Source organism: Panicum virgatum, chromosome 5N, assembly GCF_016808335.1.
Source record: "Panicum virgatum strain AP13 chromosome 5N, P.virgatum_v5, whole genome shotgun sequence".
NCBI classification, from domain to species: Eukaryota; Viridiplantae; Streptophyta; class Magnoliopsida; order Poales; family Poaceae; genus Panicum; species Panicum virgatum.
In genome coordinates this window covers 2333736-2353947 of record NC_053149.1, presented here as the reverse complement: position 1 = coordinate 2353947, position 20212 = coordinate 2333736, and the positions used below count along the sequence as shown (strand labels likewise).

Below are 20212 nucleotides of genomic sequence, written 5' to 3'. Positions count from 1 at the left end.
CAATTTGTAGTACGAATGAATGGCGACTTTGGGTTTTGTTGGGATAATAATGCTAAGAGGAAAACATGTGTCTCCATCCAACTAAAGTTGAGGGTCTGTCTACTTTCCAAAGGTAGAACGCTGAAAAAAAGATAACAACTTGTACTTAGAAAAATCCAATGTGAGAAAAAAGAATTCTGGCAAGTAACTATCGCACAAGATACGAAAATGATGTATCACTAGCATGTATACACACACACATAATTATATATATTAACTCGAAATAGATGGTACAACGGTCAAGTTATACGCCTAATCTATGTGTTGGAAGGGAGTGTTTGCTTGTTCAGCTGGATTGATCAGTGGCTGATGCTTTATTTGTCACTGTAGCTATAGTGCTTCGTCTCAGAAAAAGGACGGCTGGAGCTGTTTTTTTTTCCCCAACCGAACAGGGGTTGTAGATACGTGGTGTGCGTGACGGAGAGGATCAATGCGTCGGAGTCGAATCTTTCAGAAAGATCGCAAATGGAAGGAGAGTGGTGAGCGCATCACTTGACCAACAGTAAAAAAGTGATGTGACCGCTAAAAGAAGGAAAGGAGGGAAGGAGAGGGGGAGAACAGAGAATCTCTTTCTCCCTATCTGCAGACTGCAGTGGTGGTGGCGGAGCATTATTGACGATGCTCTGCTCTCCACCGAATTTCCCACTCCAGCAGGTGGAGGTGCGTGGGCCCCACAGCATCACCACGACACCTTTCTCCTCCCCCAAAAGAGAGTGACTCTGAAATGGAAATGGAGTGAGTCACAGCAGCAGCGAGCAAAGCTGCTGCTGCTATCATTTTCTTTTCTTTTCTTATGAGGAGAAACAAAGAAAGAATGGAAAAAATGAGAATATATATATATAAGAGACAGCAAGCGCAGCTGCTGCCCTCTCTCACTCATCAGTCATCACACAAGCCAATTCAATTATTGTTTCCTTTCTTCACCTGCAGACACCTGCTTGCTTGGCCGCCTGCCTGCCTCGGAACCTTTTGCGCAGACGCCCTCGGGCTTTCCGTTATTTCCCATTTCACTCCTCCCACATTTACACTCGGCCCCCATGCCCGGTCAAATCTAATCCCACATCCAGGCTCAGGCCCAGGCCCAGGCAGCCATGCCGACGCCGGTGCCCGCCGCGCGCCAGTGCCTCTCTCCCGCCGCCATCGCCGCCCTCGACGCCGCCGTCGCCTCCGCGCGCCGCAGAGCCCACGCCCAGACCACCTCCCTCCACCTCATCTCCTCCCTCCTCGCCCCCCACCGCCGCGCCGCTGCTCCGCGACGCCCTCGCCCGAGCCCGCAGCGCCGCCTACTCCCCGCGCCTCCAGCTCAAGGCGCTCGAGCTCTGCTTCGCCGTCTCCCTCGACCGCCTCCCCTCCTCCTCCTCCTCCTCCCAAAATCAAAATGATCCCGCCTTCGAGCCCCCCGTCGCCAACTCCCTCATGGCCGCCATCAAGCGCTCCCAGGCCAACCAGCGCCGCAACCCGGACACCTTCCACTTCTACCACCAGGCCCCAACAACCCCCAACGCCGTCAAGGTCGACCTCTCCCACCTCGTCCTCGCCATCCTCGACGACCCCCTCGTCAGCCGCGTCTTCGCCGACGCCGGATTCCGGAGCGGCGACATCAAGCTCGCCATCCTCCGCCCCACGCCGCCCGTGCCGCTGCTCGGCCGCCTCCCCGCGCGCGCCCGCCCGCCGCCGCTCTTCCTCTGCAGCTTCGCTTCCGCAGACGATGCCCAGGTCCCCTCGCCCGCGCCCGCCCTCGCAGGCGCCGCCCCGGGAGAGAACAACCACCACCGCATCACTGAGATCCTCTCCCGCGGACGCAACCCCATGCTCGTCGGCGTCGGGGCCGCATCCGCCGCCGACGACTTCGCCAGGACGTCGCCCTACCGCATCCTCCCGGTCGGCCCCACCTCCGTCAATCAAATGGACCTCGCCGCTGCGGCACCCGATTCCGGCCTCATCTTGAGCATCGGTGACCTCAAGGACCTCGTCCCCGACGAGGCCGACCTGCAGCTGCAGGAGAGGGGCCGCAGGGTCGTGTCCGAGGTTACCCGCCTGCTCGAGACGCACAGAGCGGGGCAAACACTCTGGGTCATGGGCTGGTCGGCCACCTACGAGACATACCTCGCCTTCCTCTCCAAATTCCCGCTCGTCGACAAGGATTGGGAGCTCCAGCTGCTGCCAGTCACCGTCAGGCGCGACGCCGGCCCTGCAGCAGCTGGAGCCATGCCTCCTGCCACCACTGCTACTGCCTTGCCCAAGCCTGCAACAACAAGCAGGTCTCTTCTGTCCATCTGGGCTCGCTCCACTTGTTCCCCCCTTTTTATTATTATGCATACATGTGCGCTCGTTTATCGCAAGCAAGATGTTTCTTTTATGTCTGTTAATTTGTTATCTCCACAAGTACTATGATGCATGATTAGTTTAATGTTTGAGGAGTATGGGTTTGTGTGTTTGCCCTTTGTAGCATGGCTGTTTCCCGGACTTTTCTCGTATCCCGGGCTATGTTGCCCGGATACGCGGATACGGATACCGGTACGCGATACGGGGGTACTCCGATACGCCATTTTTCCAAAAATAAGGATACGGGGATACGCCAATATGAATAAAAAAATAAAAATAAATAAAAGTTTCAGGAACTAGAATGTGAGAAAATAGAAGTTCCAGGGACTATAATGCGTCATAAACTCATATATTCATATGTTCTATAATTATTAGAAAAAGGAAGGGGCAAAGGAAAAAAGAACCAACCTTTATCTTACATGTTCGTCTGTTCCACGAATGGGGTCATCTTCTTCCCCAACCTCCGGCACTCACTCCGGCGGCCGCGGCTCATCGTCTCCCTCTCTAGCGGCCGCGCGGGCCGTCCAGAGGCGTGCTCCGGCGGCCGTGGCGGCCCGCCAGCGGCGAGCTTCAGCAGCGCAGCACCACCCTAAATAGTGCTTTAACAGATGTGCGGGCCTCTGTCTGGACAGGCCATGCAGCCGCTGGAACAGTAGGAGGCACGGACGGGTGGGCGGGCGGAGGTGACGGCAAGGGAGCAACGAGCGATGGGGAAGGAGCAGGAGGAGGCACGGGCGGGTGGCCGGGCGGCGGTGACGGCAAGGGAGCGATGAGCAGCGGGGAAGGAGCAGGAGGAGGCGTGGGCGGGTGGCCGAGCGGCGGTGACAGCAAGGGAGCCGTGCGAGGCTGCTGCGGGCCTGCGGCTGCGCGAGTGGGGATGAGAGGGTGGCACAGCTGAACGGAGGACCTTTATACGAAGCGATTGAGTAGTGTTGTTAGGGTTTGAAGGTATCGGACAGGTATCCCACGAGTATCCGATTTATTTTTATTATTTGAAAATACCTAAATAGTCCGATACTTACGGGATACGTATCCGGGAGTATCCGTGGAGTACGGGTATCCGATACGGTATCCGATACCGGTACGTGAGTTTTGCGAAGTACCCGCGTATCATAGATCCCGGGTCATGTAATACTACTGCAATTAGGCCTCCTCCAATGGCTGGAGACATCCGGCAAAAATAGTTGTTTAATCAATGAACAGTGCACAGACATCCGCGCTAGCGCTGCAGCTGCCGGCTAGCGAGAGCAATTTTCCTCTCACACGCACGCACTTCAAGGCACTGTTGTTACTATGCTGGCCGGCGACGTCGCCTCTGCCAGCGGCAACCGCTGGAGGAGGCCTTAGTAGTGGCGCATTTTGGTCAATATGCTACTCCGCGACTAGAATGTTTTTCTTCCTATGACTGTCTTGTCCTTTTTATCGGTTTTACTCATTCCAAGATGCATAGTTCTTTTGTTGAAAAACTTTGATCTGGAGTCCTGACATGCTTGCTTTAGTAATCAAGTAAACATGCCTGTTGTCCCCTTTTATTTTGTTTTAAAAAACACATAATATCAGTCCCTTGAGAAACAGAGAGGCTTTGGTACGACAACTTAAGCAACATATGGACAACAGGCATAGCCTATTTGGAGATGTTTTTTACTTATATTATACATGTAAATGTTATGACTTTAGCTTTCGAGTTGCACTCTATTTTTACTGTGTCTTCTGGATACATGATCCAGCTATTACGACCGGCTGATGTTTACTTTCTATTACTCGTTGTTTTGGATGCTCCGCTGATGCTGCTAACTGTATTCTTTATTGATTCTATAGCTTGTTTGTTACTTTATGATGATTTTGCTAATTTCCAACCTTTGTTTTTAGTTCCATGTTCTCAGATTAATTTGATTATTTTTTTACTGCATATGCATTGCCTGTACTAGAGGTTTCATTGCCAGTATATAGCATCAGCGAAAATAAAGAAATAAAAAGAGAACAAAAAAATGAATGAGGTGGTGCACTGGAAGAAATACAGTTTTGTGGCCAACTAGAAAGGGAAAAACTACCACTAGAGCACGTTTCCAGTCTAGAGCTCTAGTGCACATAGTCAGGAGTCAGGACTTGGGTTCAGCCATTCAGGTGTGCGTAGCAACTGTACAATATTAATCTTTTTTTATTCGTATCATAACTGCATATGTTACTAAGTAGCTGAAGAAATTAAGAATTGGAGCACTTGGCTGAAGCTTCTATTATGAACTCCATTTGCTCTATTTTTAGTTGAGAATTTTGTGGTTCCAAACTACTAGCCATGCTTTATACCTGGGTCTGGATAATTTTGATAATATAAGTAAATGAAGCAGTGTCCTGAATAAAAAAATTATTTGGCTTGAACCATAGCTTAGTGCGTCTGATGACCATCCTCATTCAGGAATGTCCACAGCTAAATATAGCTTGAATTTGGATATCTTCTCCTTATTCTTCTAAGAAATTTGGGTAATTGTACAGCTTGAGTCTTGTATGGTATTTCCATCTCTTGTGCTAGAAGTTAACCACAACTCATAACATGTGCTGTTCTTTACAAATCAACATCCACCAGATGGCTACTGTTTAGGAGTTTTAAGTTATGCTCAATAGCATCAGCAGGATCTAACAGTTTCAAACGTGTAATTTGCAGCATGATGGAGTCGTTTGTTCCTTTTGGAGATTTTATGTGCGATACCTATGAAGCAAATAGTCTCACAGCAAATTCATGCCCTCAGGCCCTGCGGTGTCAACAGTGCAACAACAGATATGAGCAAGAAGCTGCAACTATCATTAGAGGAAGTGGCATTACAGCTGAATCTCACCAGGAAGATCTACCTTCTCTGCAGAATGGCAGCATGATGGGTCCTAACAGTGGGTTTGATGCAGTCAAGGTGTGAGCTTACTTCTATCTTCTAAAATTTTGAAGTTAAGTAGCGAATGCAACTTGCACAGCATGCTGATATATGAATATTTTTGGATATGATTGGTATAAAAGATGTGCAGTTTTTCTTCAGTGCAGGTTAGAGATGATCAGATGGTATTGAATACAAAAATACTGAATCTACAGAAGAAGTGGAACGAGTATTGCCTGCGGCTCCATAAAGGTTGCCAGAGGATCAACAGAGATCCCCCACATTACATTGGTGTTCCAGATGACAGGGAAAGAGGACCAAATCCAAGCCAAGGTTCAGAGGCAGTTTTAGTTCAAAGGGAGGTTATTAAACCTTCGGCGGTGTCTGCCTCACATATCAACACAACTGCAAAGAGTATTTCATCGCCATCTATTTCCAACCAAAGGAATGCAGACCTTGTATTGAACCTTCAAGTCAGGCAATCAAAGGGTGATGAACCCCTTAATGATAGGGCTGTGCAATCCCAACATAGAATTTCATCCAATTGTGACAACCGTGAAGATCATGTGTCACCATCATCTTCTGCACCTGTGGCAACTGATTTGGTTTTGGCCACCCCTCGTGGATCTTCTTCCAAGGATTCAAGTAATGCCCTGGGTAAACATGTAGAGCATGCCGATGTGTCAATACAACTGATGCCCAAGAAGATTGATGATTTGAATATAAAGCCTCCCCAGTTCTCTGTGCAGCCTTACTCTTGCTCCAGGAGTTCCTCAAACTGGGGTCAAACATCACCTAGTTCTCTGCATTCAGCAGTTTTGGGAGGCACTTCTGCCTTTGGCCAATGGCAGAGGCCTTCACCCCATGCAGCACAAAGGTTTGATTTGAGCAATTACAAGCTACTTGTGGAACACTTGTTTAAAGCAGTTGGGAGGCAGGAGGAAGCCTTGAGTGCCATTGGTGCATCCATCGTGCGGTGCCGATCGATGGAGAGGCGCCGTGGTGCAAACATGAAGAATGACATATGGTTTAGTTTCCATGGCCCTGACAGCATTTCCAAACAGAGAGTTGGTTTGGCACTTGCAGAGCTGGTTCACGGTAGCTCAGATAACCTGATTTATCTGGACCTTAGCCTCCAGGACTGGGGCAACTCCAATTTCAGAGCAAAGCGTGCCACAGACTGTATCTTTGAGGAGTTAAGAAAGAAGCCACGATCAGTTATATTCCTTGATAACATCGACAAAGCTGACTTCCTTGTTCAGGAGAGCCTGACTCATGCCATTGAGACTGGCAGGTACAAAGACTTGCATGGGGGGAGGGTGGCTGATCTTAATGACTCGATTGTAGTTTTGTCTACAAGAATGGTCCAAGGATGCAAAGATGCCTCTTTTGGAATGGAAGAGGGGCATTCTTTCTCGGAAGAAAAGGTTCTTGCAACTCGTGGACATCAACTGAAGATCATAGTTGAGCCAGGCACAGCGAACATCGTTGGAGGCCCTGGAGGTAAAGCGGTAGTTTCCTCCAGGCACTCCTTGAGCGACATTCAAGCATCTCTGTACTCCAATTCTTTCAGTAAGAGGAAGCTCAACATATCTGATGATGGTGAAGGAAAGCTAGAAAAGCCGCCGAGCACATGTAAGCGACTGCATAGAACATCTAGCATTCCATTTGACTTGAACCTTCCTGTCGACGAGGCCGAAGCCGATGATGGCGATGACAACAGCAGCAGCAGCAGCAGCAGCCACGACTACTCGTCTGGCAACCCAGATGGATCTGTTGATAACCTGTTGCGTTCAGTTGATGAGTCAATCAATTTCAAACCGATTGACTTTGGCAAACTCTGCGAGGAATTGCTTGAGGAGTTTATCAATACCATGAGCAGTGTTGTGGGTTCTGGGTGCAGGCTAGAGATAGATGTTGGGGCCATGGAGCAAATGTTGGCAGCAGCAGCATGGGCATCAGATTCAGAGAAGCGGCCTGTGCGGACATGGGTGGAGGAGGTGTTTGCCAGGAGCCTTGAGCAGCTGAAGGTCAAGTGTAAGGATGCGAGTGGGTCTACTCTGAGACTGGTCGCGTGCGAGGACACGCTTGTGAAAGATGAAGGTTTTGGAGGTCTACTTCCCTCAAAAATCATCATCATAGATGGATGATGATGATGTGTCTGTATAGGGATGGTTTATTTGCATTATAGGTAGCTGTAAGTATTGGCGGCCGTCATAGTAAATACTACTAGTATAGCGGTATTGATAGTATAGCATGACGCCATCATTAATTTTGGTTGGTGAATAAGCAAAGAGCAGTGTGATTGCAAAGATACCTGCTGTCAAGCGGGGCACCAGATCTTGTAGGCTGGAAACCTGAAGTCTGGAACTGAGCTGGAGGTTGCTGGATTACTTAAGAGAACATTCATGGTGGATTTGGATTTGTAGAACACAGACAATCCCAATTCGTCATTCTGCAGCAAGCTTAGTGAGATACCATATGTTGTCTCCAGCCCTGTAATTTATGGCCCTAAAGGCTGTACTGGTTAATGTGTATGGTTGATTGCATATCTTCACAGCAAAGCTTTATCATCATGAATCCATGATTAGTGTAGTCAGTCCAAGAAGGATGCGTCACGGAAGATTAGTTTATTATCTTTTTCTTGATTGAGCAATTATTGCATTGGGATGATCTGGAAGATGCGACTGAATACAATGACCACGTAGTTAAATTTCTGTGTCTTGACACCTTGGTGTGCTTTCATATCTGCGGTTCATTCCACACATTTGATGTTTTTGACTTTGTGAGAAGTAGCAGAAGTGATTTGTTGGTGACTTCTTGGAATTATATACTCTGTACTTTTCAGTTCCCTCCTGGCCTTTAATCCGAGTACAGATTAGTGCTGGTGGAATGTGGATGTTGCACTGATCAATGTTGCCTTGATGGTGATTGGTGTTATGCTTATGCGTATTAACTAGTGTAAGCTGTGTTTTTGCAGCATATGCGTACTAAGCTGTGCTTCTGGTAGCTTCCTTTTAAGTTGTTGCTAAGGGTGCATAATATGTTAGATAATTCCATTTACCTATGTTAAACTGATCATGGAATGAAATCACCACAACTGATGGGGTTTGTATTAGTTATACATAATGGTGATACTTGTTTTGTATGAATGATGAGCTGTTATATTAGTGCTAGTTGTCAGAGTATTTCTTTGGATGGACAGTTGGGTGATATGCCCGCTCACAATCTTTTGTGGCTGGAGTATGCAATTTCTTTGGTTCTGATGCCTCATCATTACAGCTTCCTTCCATGTGATGCTTGTATACTAAGTATACATACATACTTTATTTTTTGTAGTTGATTATCTTAACCTAATATGTTCCATGCCTTTGAGGCTTTGAAGATGATACTTGCTGGCGTAAGACCATCTGTAGGTCGAAAACTGAAATAGCAGCACATTGGCGCATCGGGTGTCCTTTTTGTCTTCGTAGTTTCTGCCAGGATGGTTGCTTAGGCTGAATGAGATAACACTCTGCCAGCTCAGTGAGCTAACAAAATGTCTCAACACTCTACAGCACGGTTCCTGCTGAATAAGATTAGCAGTACGCTGCGCTGGCCCCTGAAACTGATGGTTACCTACTGCTCCTACAAATATACTCCCTCTGTCCCAAAATAAATGTAATTCTAGAGTTCAAAATCTGTCCCACAAAAATGTTAATTTTGACCCACCTACCACTAAAGACAAGCCAGTTTCCGGAAGATTCTCATAAAAGACATCTAATATCTCATTCACTGGTAATTTTACACCTACCATTGGTTTATGTGTTTGGTTCTAGAATTGTATTTATTTTGGGATGGAGGGAGCAGTATGCTATCGTGAACGAATTGAGTCATCGCGAAGCTCCTTCCTTACCTGTATGGCCGTATGCATGGAGTACACGCACGCGTCACAGAACGGAAGGTTACCAACTTTTTGATGGTGAAATCGTTGGGTTTTGGACGATCTGGTGGCTTGCTTGCACTTGCACCGGGGCGTGGAATTCAACGGGTCCGTGGGTGGCGTCAGCCCAGCGAAACCGCCGCGGCCGGAGCCGGACCTTGGCCACCTCGCCTTCCAACCAACTCCACATGGCATGGGCGGCAGCCGTCAGCCGGTCCGCGGCCGCTGCATCGCGCGCCAGCGCCATGGCCATCACCTGGATGGATTGGTCAGACGAGAAAGCGTGTCCGGCTTCTCCGCGCCCGGCCGGCCTCCATATATACTACTCTCCCTCTTGTAGTCTTGCGCCTCTCCTTGGTTCCACACGCCTAGCTAGCTAAGCACGACAGGCTCCAGCGCAGCAAGCGACGCGACGCCATCGACTGCGACTGGTCGAGGATGTGCTGCGGCGACGGCGAGTGCCGGCCCCTGGGGTGGCTGCTGGGCCTGCCCTTCGCGCTCCTCGCCGTCATCGTCTCCTTCGTCGGCGCCATCATCTGGATCATCGGGTGCGTCGTCGCTGCCTGCCTCAATTAGCTTCTTCAGAATTAGAATTCCCCCACCCCCTTTCCTCTTCTTTTCCTCCGCTGGATCAGATCAGATCAGATGAGCCCTTGTCCGCGGCGAGATTGATTAATAAGTAGGCTGCTGATGCTCTGACGCAGGCTGCCCATCTCGTGCATCTGCCCGTGCTGCCTCTGCGTGACGCTGCTGCTGGAGGTGGCGGTGGAGCTCGTCAAGGCGCCGCTCCATGTCATGACCTGGTTCACCTCCAAGATACCCTGCTGATGATAAGTCCACAGCTAGCACAGGACAGTAGAGATCGATCATCCTGCTCTGCTTTGCTTTTGTGGATTCATCGGCACTCGTGTGGTGTGCGTCGTCCACGGATTTCTCGCTCGCTGTATATTCGTATCACCGGCCGGTTGATTTGTTTGATTCGTCTTGATACTTTGGTGGATTCTGCGATTCATTTCCAGAGATTTGTTGACTCTACTTTTGTGATCGACGAGTAATGCTAGTACGTACTATTGTTCTTGAGTGCTCTGTCATTCTGCGCCTTTCGATTTTTCGGCAGCGCCTGGTCTTGCGTCTGATTACTGACAGTGACTAGCAGCTGTGGGGATGACGATGACCAGCGACTGCTACGTTGTGATCGGCTCATCGGCACACAGCACACTGAACTTGACCACGGCTGCCTTGCGTGTATTCGAGGAGGTCAGACAGCCACGGCGAAGCATACTCTGGGAACCTTCCGCGGCGGCAGGGTGCCGGGGCCCGTCGGGCAAGGAGGCAAGGAGCCGAAAGACTCCGCAAGCAAGATGCGGCGTCGACGGTGTAGCTATGTGGGCCTCAGCCATTGGTTGTGCTTAAGCAACACCTCCCGTACTGGACCCAATAGGCCCAGTTACCAGCGTGCTGTGGGCTTTTGTTTCTTATTCTTCTTGAAGCTCCTCCGGCCTCTACGGGTTCCAACGGACCACCTCACAACCGAGCCGTACGGTCCCTTAGTATGCATGCAACAAAGAAATATGCAACGGCAAGCATAGCAATTAGTAGCGGGTGCGATTAACTGTAGCAGAGAAGAAGAGTTGATGCTGTTAACTTCACCAATTGCATTATGCCAGCAACTAACCTGCTACTTGAAAAAACAAATTGAACGCGGCTGAGGCAGCAGTGGAGAAAGTTCTGAAGCACGAGGAAGAAAGAATTGATGAGTTATTATGCCCGCAACAAAATTTTATTATCTCTCTCTCGCCATCACAATTGAAATATTTTTATATCTTAATTAATAGTAAAAGTGTAAGATCCAAATTATCTTTTCATGCCCCGAATCTGATCAATTTTTCTGATGATGAGGAAAATAAATACAAATCCAGCCAAGCATGGTCAAGAAGAATTTTTCGGCTCGACCAAGGCAGGTCTGTCACTCAGCCCACCCGAATTCGGTTTGAGGCCCAATTCGGCCCGCCTCATGTACGTCTCCACCGCCGACGAAACTGTCACACCCGGTTTTAAGGACAAAACCGAATGCATAGCTATATATATGCCAGGATCAAGTTTCATACATATAGAGACATTATAAGTGAATAATCAGTAACAGTATCACGAAAAGAGAAAATACAGCAGATAAAAGACTATCAGAGTTATACAGCTTATCCCAGAAACGAAGGCTTCAAACTGCACATGCAATCGACTGGGGGCTGCGTACGCCTAGAACTCAGTAACACCTTCAATAGACTTCACCATAACTTTCTCCTTCTGAGCAGCAGTAAGCAAGGGTGAGTCCACTTATGGTTGGTACTCAGCAAGCCCACAAGAAATAACCAGAAAGTGATTTAATTTCATCTTTAAATTAAATTAATCATGTGAGGGTCCAAGCCGCTCCTGACCGTGAGCACGGCTGATATATCAGTTTTACACTCTACAGAGGTTGTACACTTTCACCACAATTCGCGTAAAAGTTTCAAAGAACTTTGAACCCAACCACGCAATGTGCTAGCTAGGCACAATACCACACTTCCGAGGTGTGATTGCATAGGGACGCTACGAGGCCTTTACAAAGATTCCCTAACCTATGGCAATCCGCTAAGGTTTCAAGTCAAAGCAGTCATAACACTGTCTTAATGAGGTGGTACCTTACCAAATGACCATTAAACAATACCAATTGCCCCAAGAGGACCGAGCTATACCCCGTCGATGCATCCCCTCTTGCCCTTTCGGTAAGATTGTCACAAGCTAGAGTCTCTAATTAATCAGCCAAGACCAGAGTCATATAGTATTGTGGTTGTACTATTTTCTTGGGTAGTTCTCCATGTTCCAATTAAATCATCATAATACTCTTGTAAATAAGCATAGACAGAAAGATGGTTAGGGTCACTTGTCTTTTTCTAACGAAAAGCTACTCTTACTGCTCTTCAGCTCTGGCTCGCATGGAAAACTTGATCTTCAATCTTCGAACAGCGATTCTTCTACTCGGAGCAATCATGGGCAAACATACAAAGCAAATAAGAAGATACATCTAAGAACAATACACAAAAACAAAAGAAAGGCTTTAAAAGAGCGTACTAAAGGATAGGGGTCGCTACTACGGTTACGAGAGCGCAAGAAACACAGAAAACGGAACTAAAACGACGATTCTATAGACTAAACGGTGCTTCAGCGATCTAGTCGCGATTAACTATAGAGTTGAAGACTAGCGGGAAAGATTTGCAAGACACAGCAAACTGTGCTCACAGAGGATAACAAGGTCATAAAGCTATCGCACACATTGTAAGGACCACGTGAGCGCGAGAATCGATGAAAACAGAGTTAAAACGAAGAAGTTATGGCTAAAACAAGGTTCTAAGTACTTGTTTGCGATAGATTTAAACTTCTAGGGGCCAGCTCTAAAGAAACCAGGGACTAAAACAAGTTTAAACCTAAACTACAGGGGCTAGCAGAGGAGATTTGCAAGACAAAGTAAACTGCGCTCGCAAAACAGGTTAAACTTGGGGTTAGATCTGCAAAAGAGCAAACTAGGGACGGCGGGTTCTATTTTAGAAAAGCTCAGGGGCTAAAACGGAAAACAAAGGACTGGTTTGTAAATACTTTTCAACTGCGTAGGACGGCGGCAGGGGCGGAGCCAGGAAGTTCATTTTTTCATTGTTAGGGGGGCAACCATACAAATTTATATAAAAATTTTATCAAAATTTAAATTTCTAATGTAAATTTGGGGACCAGGGGGGCTAGGCCCCTGTCCGCCCCTGGATGGCGGGTTGATTTTGATAAAACCGAGGGGCTTATTTGCAAAAAGGACACTGTTGACCGGTACAACACTGGTTTGACCTAGGTTAGATGGGATCTCGACCGTCGGATGGAAATCGGACGGCCAGGGCGGTTTGGGGCGGGTAGCGGCGGCGCTGGGCACGGCCGGCAGCGAGCTAGGCGGCGGCAGTGTCACCGGCGCAGGCCAAAACGGCCATCCGAGCAGGGTTTCGGCTCGGGCTTAGGTTGGGGAGCATGCGCGCGATACGGCGAAGCCACCTAGGGCACCTGCGCAGGACCTAGGCGAGCGGAGCTAGGCGCGCGGCGGCGAGCAGACGCGGCGGAGCTCCGGCGAGCGGTTCCGGGCGGAAAAGAGCGAGAGGGAGGGAGAGAACGGGTCTGCGGGCTCCCCCACCTTGACGCGAAGCTCCGAGGCGGCTTGAGGTCGATGGGAACCACGCGGAATGGCGGTGCGGCTCGGAGCTCCAAGCTCCAACAATGGTGGCGGCGCGCGGGAGCTAGGGTTTGCGAGGCGAGGCTGCGGCTTCGGTTTGAGGGGTTCAAGGGGTGCAGGCGGCGCCTTTTATAGGCCGGAGTAGGGCCCCTTGGCGTGCGCGCCAAGGCGCGGAGCGGCGGCACGGGGTGTGGCCGGACTGCAGAGTCCGTGCCCGACCCGGGGTAGGGGAAAACCCTGACGGGCGGGCCCCGCGTGGCAGAGGGAGAAAGAGGGAGAAACCGGAGCGGGCTGGGCCGGGAGAGAAAAAAAGGAATGGGCCGGCAGTGGGACTTTGGGCCGCGGGAGAGAAAAGAAAAAGGGAGAGGGAGAAAGGAGAGATGGGCTGGGCCGAAACAAGAGAGGGGAAGAAAGAAAGGGTTTTCCATTTTTGAAAACGATTCAAACACATTCATTTGAATTTGAATTTGGCGAATTTAAATTCAACTGAACCCAATCAATTAAACAAATACAACTCAGCATGAATGCATAACCAACAAGCAACCTCATTTAATTTAGAAGGCAAACAATTATTTTCTTTATATTAAATTCCCTGTAACGATAAGAAATGTTGGGAAAATTTTAAAATTATGTGAAAAACATTGATTTATTTTTAATTTTAATCACATCTTGAAATCCAAAAATTTCAGGGTGTGACAGAAACTCTGGGGGGGTGGTCTTAACATCCTCTGGGTGGAGCACAATACTGAAGAAGTGGCCCCTGACATGGTTAGCTGCATTTGAATGGTATATTGTTGATATAATTTTGTTAAATAAAAATTTTGAATGGCGACTTCATTGCAGTTTTTGTTCTGCAGATGGTTATGCGAAGCACAGTAAAGTACCTAGTCTTAGTGTTCATCATGATCACTTTGTTGGCACATTGCAGCAGTCCCTGAAAGCTTTACTTTTTTCCTGGGTAATTGGATGGATGGGTCTGAACAATGGAAACGCCTTTTATCTTCATGGGTTGCAACTAGCTGCTGGGTTGCTAAGGAGGGCAGGCAGCTGGCAGGCGACCCTGCAGGGGCGAAGCTAGAGCTAAATCGAGGGGGTACTCTATCCATGGTTGTGCTACTAGCTTTATAATTTATGAAGTGAAAATTTGATGATTAACACTGAGTTTTCGTTTTGGCATGGGTGCCCAGGCACCCCCCACACACAACCTAGCTCCGCCCCTGCAACCCTGGTTGTTTTCCTAACCATCCTAATCAGGTTGTTTTTGTTATTTGGTATTGATCCGGTGCTGGACTATCCTGCTGAACGAGTGCTGGGCTGCTGGCTGTGGGCACACCATTACTGTCAGATACGCACTGAAATTTCCAACTTTGGTTGTCTGAATGATCTGAGAACTAGATGGTATTTATTTTTTTGTTCATTTTGACTGCCTGAAAAGACCTAGAATGAAAGCCTTACTGTGCAAGCGGCAGTGTAATGCTTTCATATTGATCAAATAAATAACCTGAACTGTATGTCTCGCTTGCGAGTTGACCAAAAGTTGTTGTCGTGTTGCCTGTTCTCTGTCCATTGCCGCAGGTGAATCGATTGTTGACTGAAAAGATCTCAGTTGAAGCTGTTAAAAAGTTTAATGAAGAGTTGTGATACTCATCTTGGTCGTATCTTTCTTTTTTGTCAAAATTTTCATGGTCATGTGTCAAACTGATTCAGACATTCTTTCTCAGTTTGATATCTCCCCGGAAGTTGGGCCCGTTTGGTTACTTGTGCTAATGAACAGTGATTCGTGCTAATCTCCATGCATGAGCCACTAAACGAAATCTATTTGCAAAACCTCTTCATGGATGGGTGTACCTTTTCGCGATGAATTTAACGACGGTAATTAATCGATGATTAGCTACAGTAATATTATAGTAACCATCCCCTAATCGTGCGGTCAAAGGCCTCATCATTAGATTCTTCAGAGTTTCTAGCGTAGGGGTTTTGAAGTTGGTTTTGTAAACTGGTTTTGTTTGACACTGTAACTAGCGGTCAAAGTATTACTATTCTCTAGCATAGTACAAACCAAACAGGATACTGATATATAGTTCAGTTTGCTACTTTGGTTCTCCTTCCTTAAAAATGTACCATTATGATCCAGTTCCTGTATCGGGCTCCCTGATCCATCTGACAAAAACATGCAATTTTTGTAGTCACCGTTTTTTGGTAGAATTCTCTGCATATCGTATTCAGGTACTGTACACAAGGACAGGAAACACTGGCACCATCAGGGAATAGCCGTACAACCGATTTCTCTGCAGTACAAGAAGTTGTGAACTGTCTTGTCGATTTCAGACCAATTTGCAAGCAATAACTCATCACAAACACCAGATCATCCACGTAATCTGATGTACAACATTTCAGTCACAACAACCTAGCTAATTATATTTCCCTGACACGTGTGCAGAGTAAAAATCGGGGACAGCCTCTAGCTGCGAAGATCTTCCTCTGGGATAACCGGTCAACCTGCCGCGTCGTTCTCGTTCGTGTTCAGAAGAGATGCTTCGTTCCCTGCCCGCCGTCTCCACCATGAACGTCGACGAGGTCCTGTTGAAGTTGCTCGTCGACGTGCTACAATCAGAGGCCGTCACTGAGCTCCACCCTTCCGGTGGCCACACCATCGGCGGCTTGGAAGGAGGCAAATCCGGCGGCGGCACCGACTTGCCGATGATCTTCACGACGTCCACCATGCTCGGCCGCTCGCCCGGGTTCGGGTTGCTGCACGCCATTCCAAGCTGCAGCAGCCGTACGGCCTCCTCGGCGTCGAACTCTCCGTCGGCGGCGGCGAGCACGGCGGTGTCGACGGCGGCGAGCAGGTTCCCCTCGGTGTGAAGGCTCCAGACCCAATCCGTGACATGCCCAAACTGCACGTCTCTGCCGACTGCCCTCTTCCCCGTCACGATCTCCAGGACGAGCACTCCGAAGGCGAAGACGTCCGTCTTCCTAGTGGCCTTGCCGTTGTAGATGTACTCCGGCGACCTGAAGCCGATGGTTCCCGGGGCGCCGTGGTCGGTGTAGGAGTTCTTGCCGTCGGCGAGCACGCAGGCGAGGCCGAAGTCCCCGAGGCGTGCCTGGAAGGTGAGGTCGATCAAGATGTTGCTCGCCTTGATGTCACGGTGGAGCACCATGGGCTCGTACTCATGGTGAACGTACTGCAACCCGGTTGCAATGTCACTGACGATGCTGTAGCGAGTGCTCCACTGGCAGATAGAAGCCGCCGGCTGCTGCTGCTCATCATCACCGCTCTTGCGGAAGAGCTGCTGGTCCAGGCTGCCATTGGGCATGTACTCATAGATGAGTATGGGCTCTCCTCTGTTGTAAGACCACCCTATCCAAAAACATTCGTTGATATATATTACATTGTACTAGATTCATGTCGAGAAAACATCATGTTTTTTTTCATTGAAGTCTTATAAAGTATATTCAAAACATTAAACTATCTTAGAATATATTATTAATTGCTACAAAATTAATAGCAGCACTAAAATACTTTGACTGAATCTATTGATGCAAATCTGCAATTTGACTAATTCTTGGACAGTTTCAGTTTTCCCAAACCAAAAAACACCAGGGAGCACATCTTGCATTCTTACAGTTAGTGGTATGGGTGGATAAAACAAGTGTAGTGTTCACAGGTTTGGAGGTTAGTTGTTGTTGTAATAAGATACTTGCCCATCCGCGCGCATGGACCAAGTTCAGGGTGACGTGACATCTCACCTGACAAACTTATTATAAGTTCAACCGTATGTAGTACAGTACAGTGCTTAGATTTTTTGTAAGTATAAAGATAGCATATCAACCTATATAATTTCTAAACATAGTAATTTGTTTTCCTACCTAAAGAGAACATCTCGGTTAATTTAGGCATGCATGGTCCAAAGCTGAAAAGCATAGTATATATTTTTTTGAAAATAAAACAACATAGTATATATTATCACATAATGTATATATAGAGGTAGACAAAGTACAAGCTTATACCTACGAGAGGAACGATGTTTTTGTGGCGCAGACGGTTGATAATGCTGACCTCCGCCAGGAAGTCCTCATAGCCCCGGTTGTCAGCCCGGGTGAACTTCTTGACGGCAACCTCCACGAACTCCCCCTTGCTGTTCGGAGCAGGAAGCCTGCACCTGTAAACGGCGCCGAATCCGCCTTGCCCCAGCCTCGTGGCCTCGTGGAAGTTGTCGGTGGCCTTCTTGATGTCGGTGAAGTCGACCTGCATCGGCACGCCGGGGAGGCGCTGCATGGACTTGGTCAGCTGGTCCAGGTCCTTCTTCCACCTCCTGTACTTGGAGTTGAGGTACAGGTACACTGCGGCGGCAATGGCGGCTGCGGCGGCTGCCGATCCGAGAACGGAGGAGAGCACGGTGATGGTGTTGACCCCCCGCGAGCGGCCGGTCTCCGGGACCTCGATCGTGAAGTTCCAGGTGTGGAGTTGCAGGAGTTGCCCCATCGTCGACGAGAGGGCGAAGAGTAGGCCGTCCGGGGACATGGTGTCGTTGGCGCCCAGGTGTAGGGTGGCTTCGTCAGGCATCTCCGTTCCTGCTGCTGTATCACGGGCTAGGCGCACGGTCAGGTTGTGCGCAGCGCGATCGTACTCGATCCGCACGCTGTATCTCCTCGCCGCTGCATCAGGATCATCATTTTCCGGTGGCTGGAAGGCAGTTGTCACCCGGATAGTTCTTCCAGAATGGGACGCTGTGCTGTCCAGTGCTTCGATCTTGACAGTCTCGAAGCTGCGGGGGCTAAATCCCCCACCGTCAGAGGTCGAGGGATCAAGTCTAGGAAGGATGTCAAAGTGCAAGGTGCTGCTGCCTGTGCTTACTACTGCGCTCAAGGTGAAGACGATGCTGAAGGATGCCTCGTGCAGGTCCATCCTCTGATCGCCACCACGGCTCGTCCTCCATGGATCGAACCACTTGGGGATGACGAACCACCCGGGGTCGGCCGAGCTGAACCCAAGCGCGGAGGAATTCCTCATGTAGTAGCCCAGGCTGCCTGGCTGTAAGGTCGTCGCCGATTCATCGCCGCGGTGGAACAGAAGACCCTGGTTCATCTGCTCGAAAGTAGTGTTCCATGTGTACCTGGCCCTCCGGTCCTGCTTGGAACATGCACATGGCTTGATGTGGGAGAAGAAGAACAGTGGGCATATGGTGAGGAAGATTGTGAGGAACCATTGGAATCCAACCATCGATCCTGCGAATTCTTTTGCTACTGCGCCTGCTTCTTGCTTTATGAGTTCATTCACCACCGATCTTTCATATATGGGACAGACTGGGTCAGTCTAGTTCTGCTGTGGAAAGTGGAATTGGTCGTCGTCCTGACTTGTTCTTTTTTTTTTAATAAACTCTCTTGTAGAAACAAACTTGTGACAAGGTTGTGTTTGGAAGCTGCCGACGATGAAATGGATGGGGACTTCTTACAATGACGCGCATCTCTCCTATGTATTCAAGAAAAAAAAAGATGAAATGAATGAGAACACAAGTTGACATGACGTCGATGTATACTGCAGTGGCAGATATTTGAAAATTGCAGTGCCGTCGTTAGCTATGCTCACGACAATTCTCTCGCAAGTTGCTCGATGACAATGATGGGACAAGGCCAAATCAATGTTCTTGTTCCTCAAATTTGATTTCTCTACCCTGGTCCTGGAAAATTCTCCGACAAGTTTTGATTTTTCTCCAAAACAGTCCATCGACAAAGGGTTAACCCGGCCTTCTTTATCCAAACGGTGATATACAGCCAAAATGTTATAAGAGTTCTTAGACCCTAACCACAAATGATGTATACAAAGTAAGAAAGTTAGAAGGCTAAGCTCAATCTTCTTCTTCGTTCCCGTTCAAACCTTGCAATATCTTCACACAAACACCAAATCCACTACATATCTTGTCTACATAGAAACTTGATGTCCGGATCAACTGTTGCTTGTCAACTCTCTGCCCCCACCACACTGACCAAGATGGCCCTCCCAAAGACTCCATAGCGATGCCCCAGCAGGAGAGCAACATCAAAAATGTCACTGTCGCCCGAATTACTCAGTTCGTCGGTTTTCACCTAGAGCAATCCTTGGAGATTGAGGTCCTCACAGCAACGCCTTCGAGAAGGAGAACGATGCACCATGGCACCATCGTTACTGGTAACAAACGAAGACCGAGCTATACTTTTATCCGAGAACCTGCACATCCTGATGACCACCCTGTTCCCTCCTGGGGCCGAAGAAACCGATGGGCACCACCGAGCTCCACCACCAGGCAGAAACACCGCGACAGCACTAGCACCCCGCCGCGCAAGGCCACCAGACGATACTCGGGCACTCAGCACTCGGCACTGTACATCTTTGATCTCTGACTTAGAGGCTAACATGTACAAGACATACTCGGGCACTAACAATATGAAATGTCATTCTTGTCCCCTTGCCAAGTCTAAAGCCAGCAAAAGACCTTAAAACAATATTTAAAGGATTCTAATCCTGTAGGAAATATTTCGCTTTTTGAAATGACAAGTATTATTAATTTGAATATTACTATATAAACATTTGAAACTCTCCGGCCTCTGCATAATCAGGATAGAGGATATATACATCCTTAAAAGCATTATGAGAGAAAATTGATACACACTAATGACGCATAATCGTTGATTCGTAGCTTTATATGCATATGTGCAACTGTTGTCCAAAATTATATGTTCATGGAAGGTGCAAGCATCACTGCTTGCTTGTCTGGTGAGGGAAAATTTGGGGTCTATTCCGTGTGAGCCATTATAAAAAGGTTTCCATCCCGCAACTGCCACCGG

General features: G+C 48.4%; 3 protein-coding genes across 5 annotated transcripts; 2 read left to right on the top strand and 1 right to left on the bottom strand.

Annotated features, from left to right (window-relative positions):
- Positions 1-901: 901 nt before the first annotated feature.
- Positions 902-7970, top strand: LOC120672520 (protein DWARF 53-like). Its single transcript, XM_039952955.1, is given in 4 exon segments — positions 902-1268; positions 1270-2300; positions 5024-5264; positions 5393-7970. Coding segments are annotated over 4 exon segments (3393 nt in total). The 5' UTR covers positions 902-1130; the 3' UTR covers positions 7376-7970.
- A 1428-nt stretch (positions 7971-9398) lies between these two features.
- LOC120676801 (signaling peptide TAXIMIN 1-like) lies at positions 9399-10227 on the top strand. The gene is made up of 2 exons (XM_039958129.1): positions 9399-9695; positions 9852-10227. Exons 1-2 carry the CDS (start codon positions 9586-9588, stop codon positions 9973-9975), a joined length of 234 nt encoding a protein of 77 aa, XP_039814063.1. The 5' UTR covers positions 9399-9585; the 3' UTR covers positions 9976-10227.
- Positions 10228-15608: 5381 nt separating this feature from the next.
- On the bottom strand, positions 15609-18786 carry LOC120673645 (probable L-type lectin-domain containing receptor kinase S.5). Of its 3 annotated transcripts, none has more exons than XM_039954596.1 (3): positions 17399-18786; positions 15849-16748; positions 15609-15806 (listed from the first exon to the last, which is right to left on the bottom strand). In XM_039954596.1, the coding sequence occupies exons 1-3, from the start codon at positions 18609-18611 to the stop codon at positions 15799-15801; spliced, it is 2121 nt and encodes a 706-aa protein (XP_039810530.1). In that variant the 5' UTR covers positions 18612-18786; the 3' UTR covers positions 15609-15798. The 3 variants fall into 3 exon arrangements, with proteins under 3 accessions (XP_039810530.1, XP_039810531.1, XP_039810529.1); XM_039954597.1 differs by having other exon boundaries at positions 15609-15825; positions 15894-16748; XM_039954595.1 differs by having other exon boundaries at positions 15627-16748; positions 17399-18785.
- Between the last annotated feature and the right edge of the window lie 1426 nt (positions 18787-20212).

Excerpts from the sequence above, each read along its gene's own strand:
- LOC120676801 (XM_039958129.1), top strand. The coding sequence starts at position 9,586 with ATGTGCTGCGGCGACGGCGAGTGCCGGCCCCTGGGGTGGCTGCTGGGC. Across the intron at positions 9,696-9,851 it reads GCCATCATCTGGATCATCGG|GCTGCCCATCTCGTGCATCT; the intron begins GTGCGTCGTCGC and ends GCTCTGACGCAG.
- LOC120673645 (XM_039954595.1), bottom strand. The coding sequence starts at position 18,611 with ATGGTTGGATTCCAATGGTTCCTCACAATCTTCCTCACCATATGCCCA. Across the intron at positions 16,749-17,398 it reads AAACATCGTTCCTCTCGTAG|GGTGGTCTTACAACAGAGGA; the intron begins GTATAAGCTTGT and ends GTTTTTGGATAG.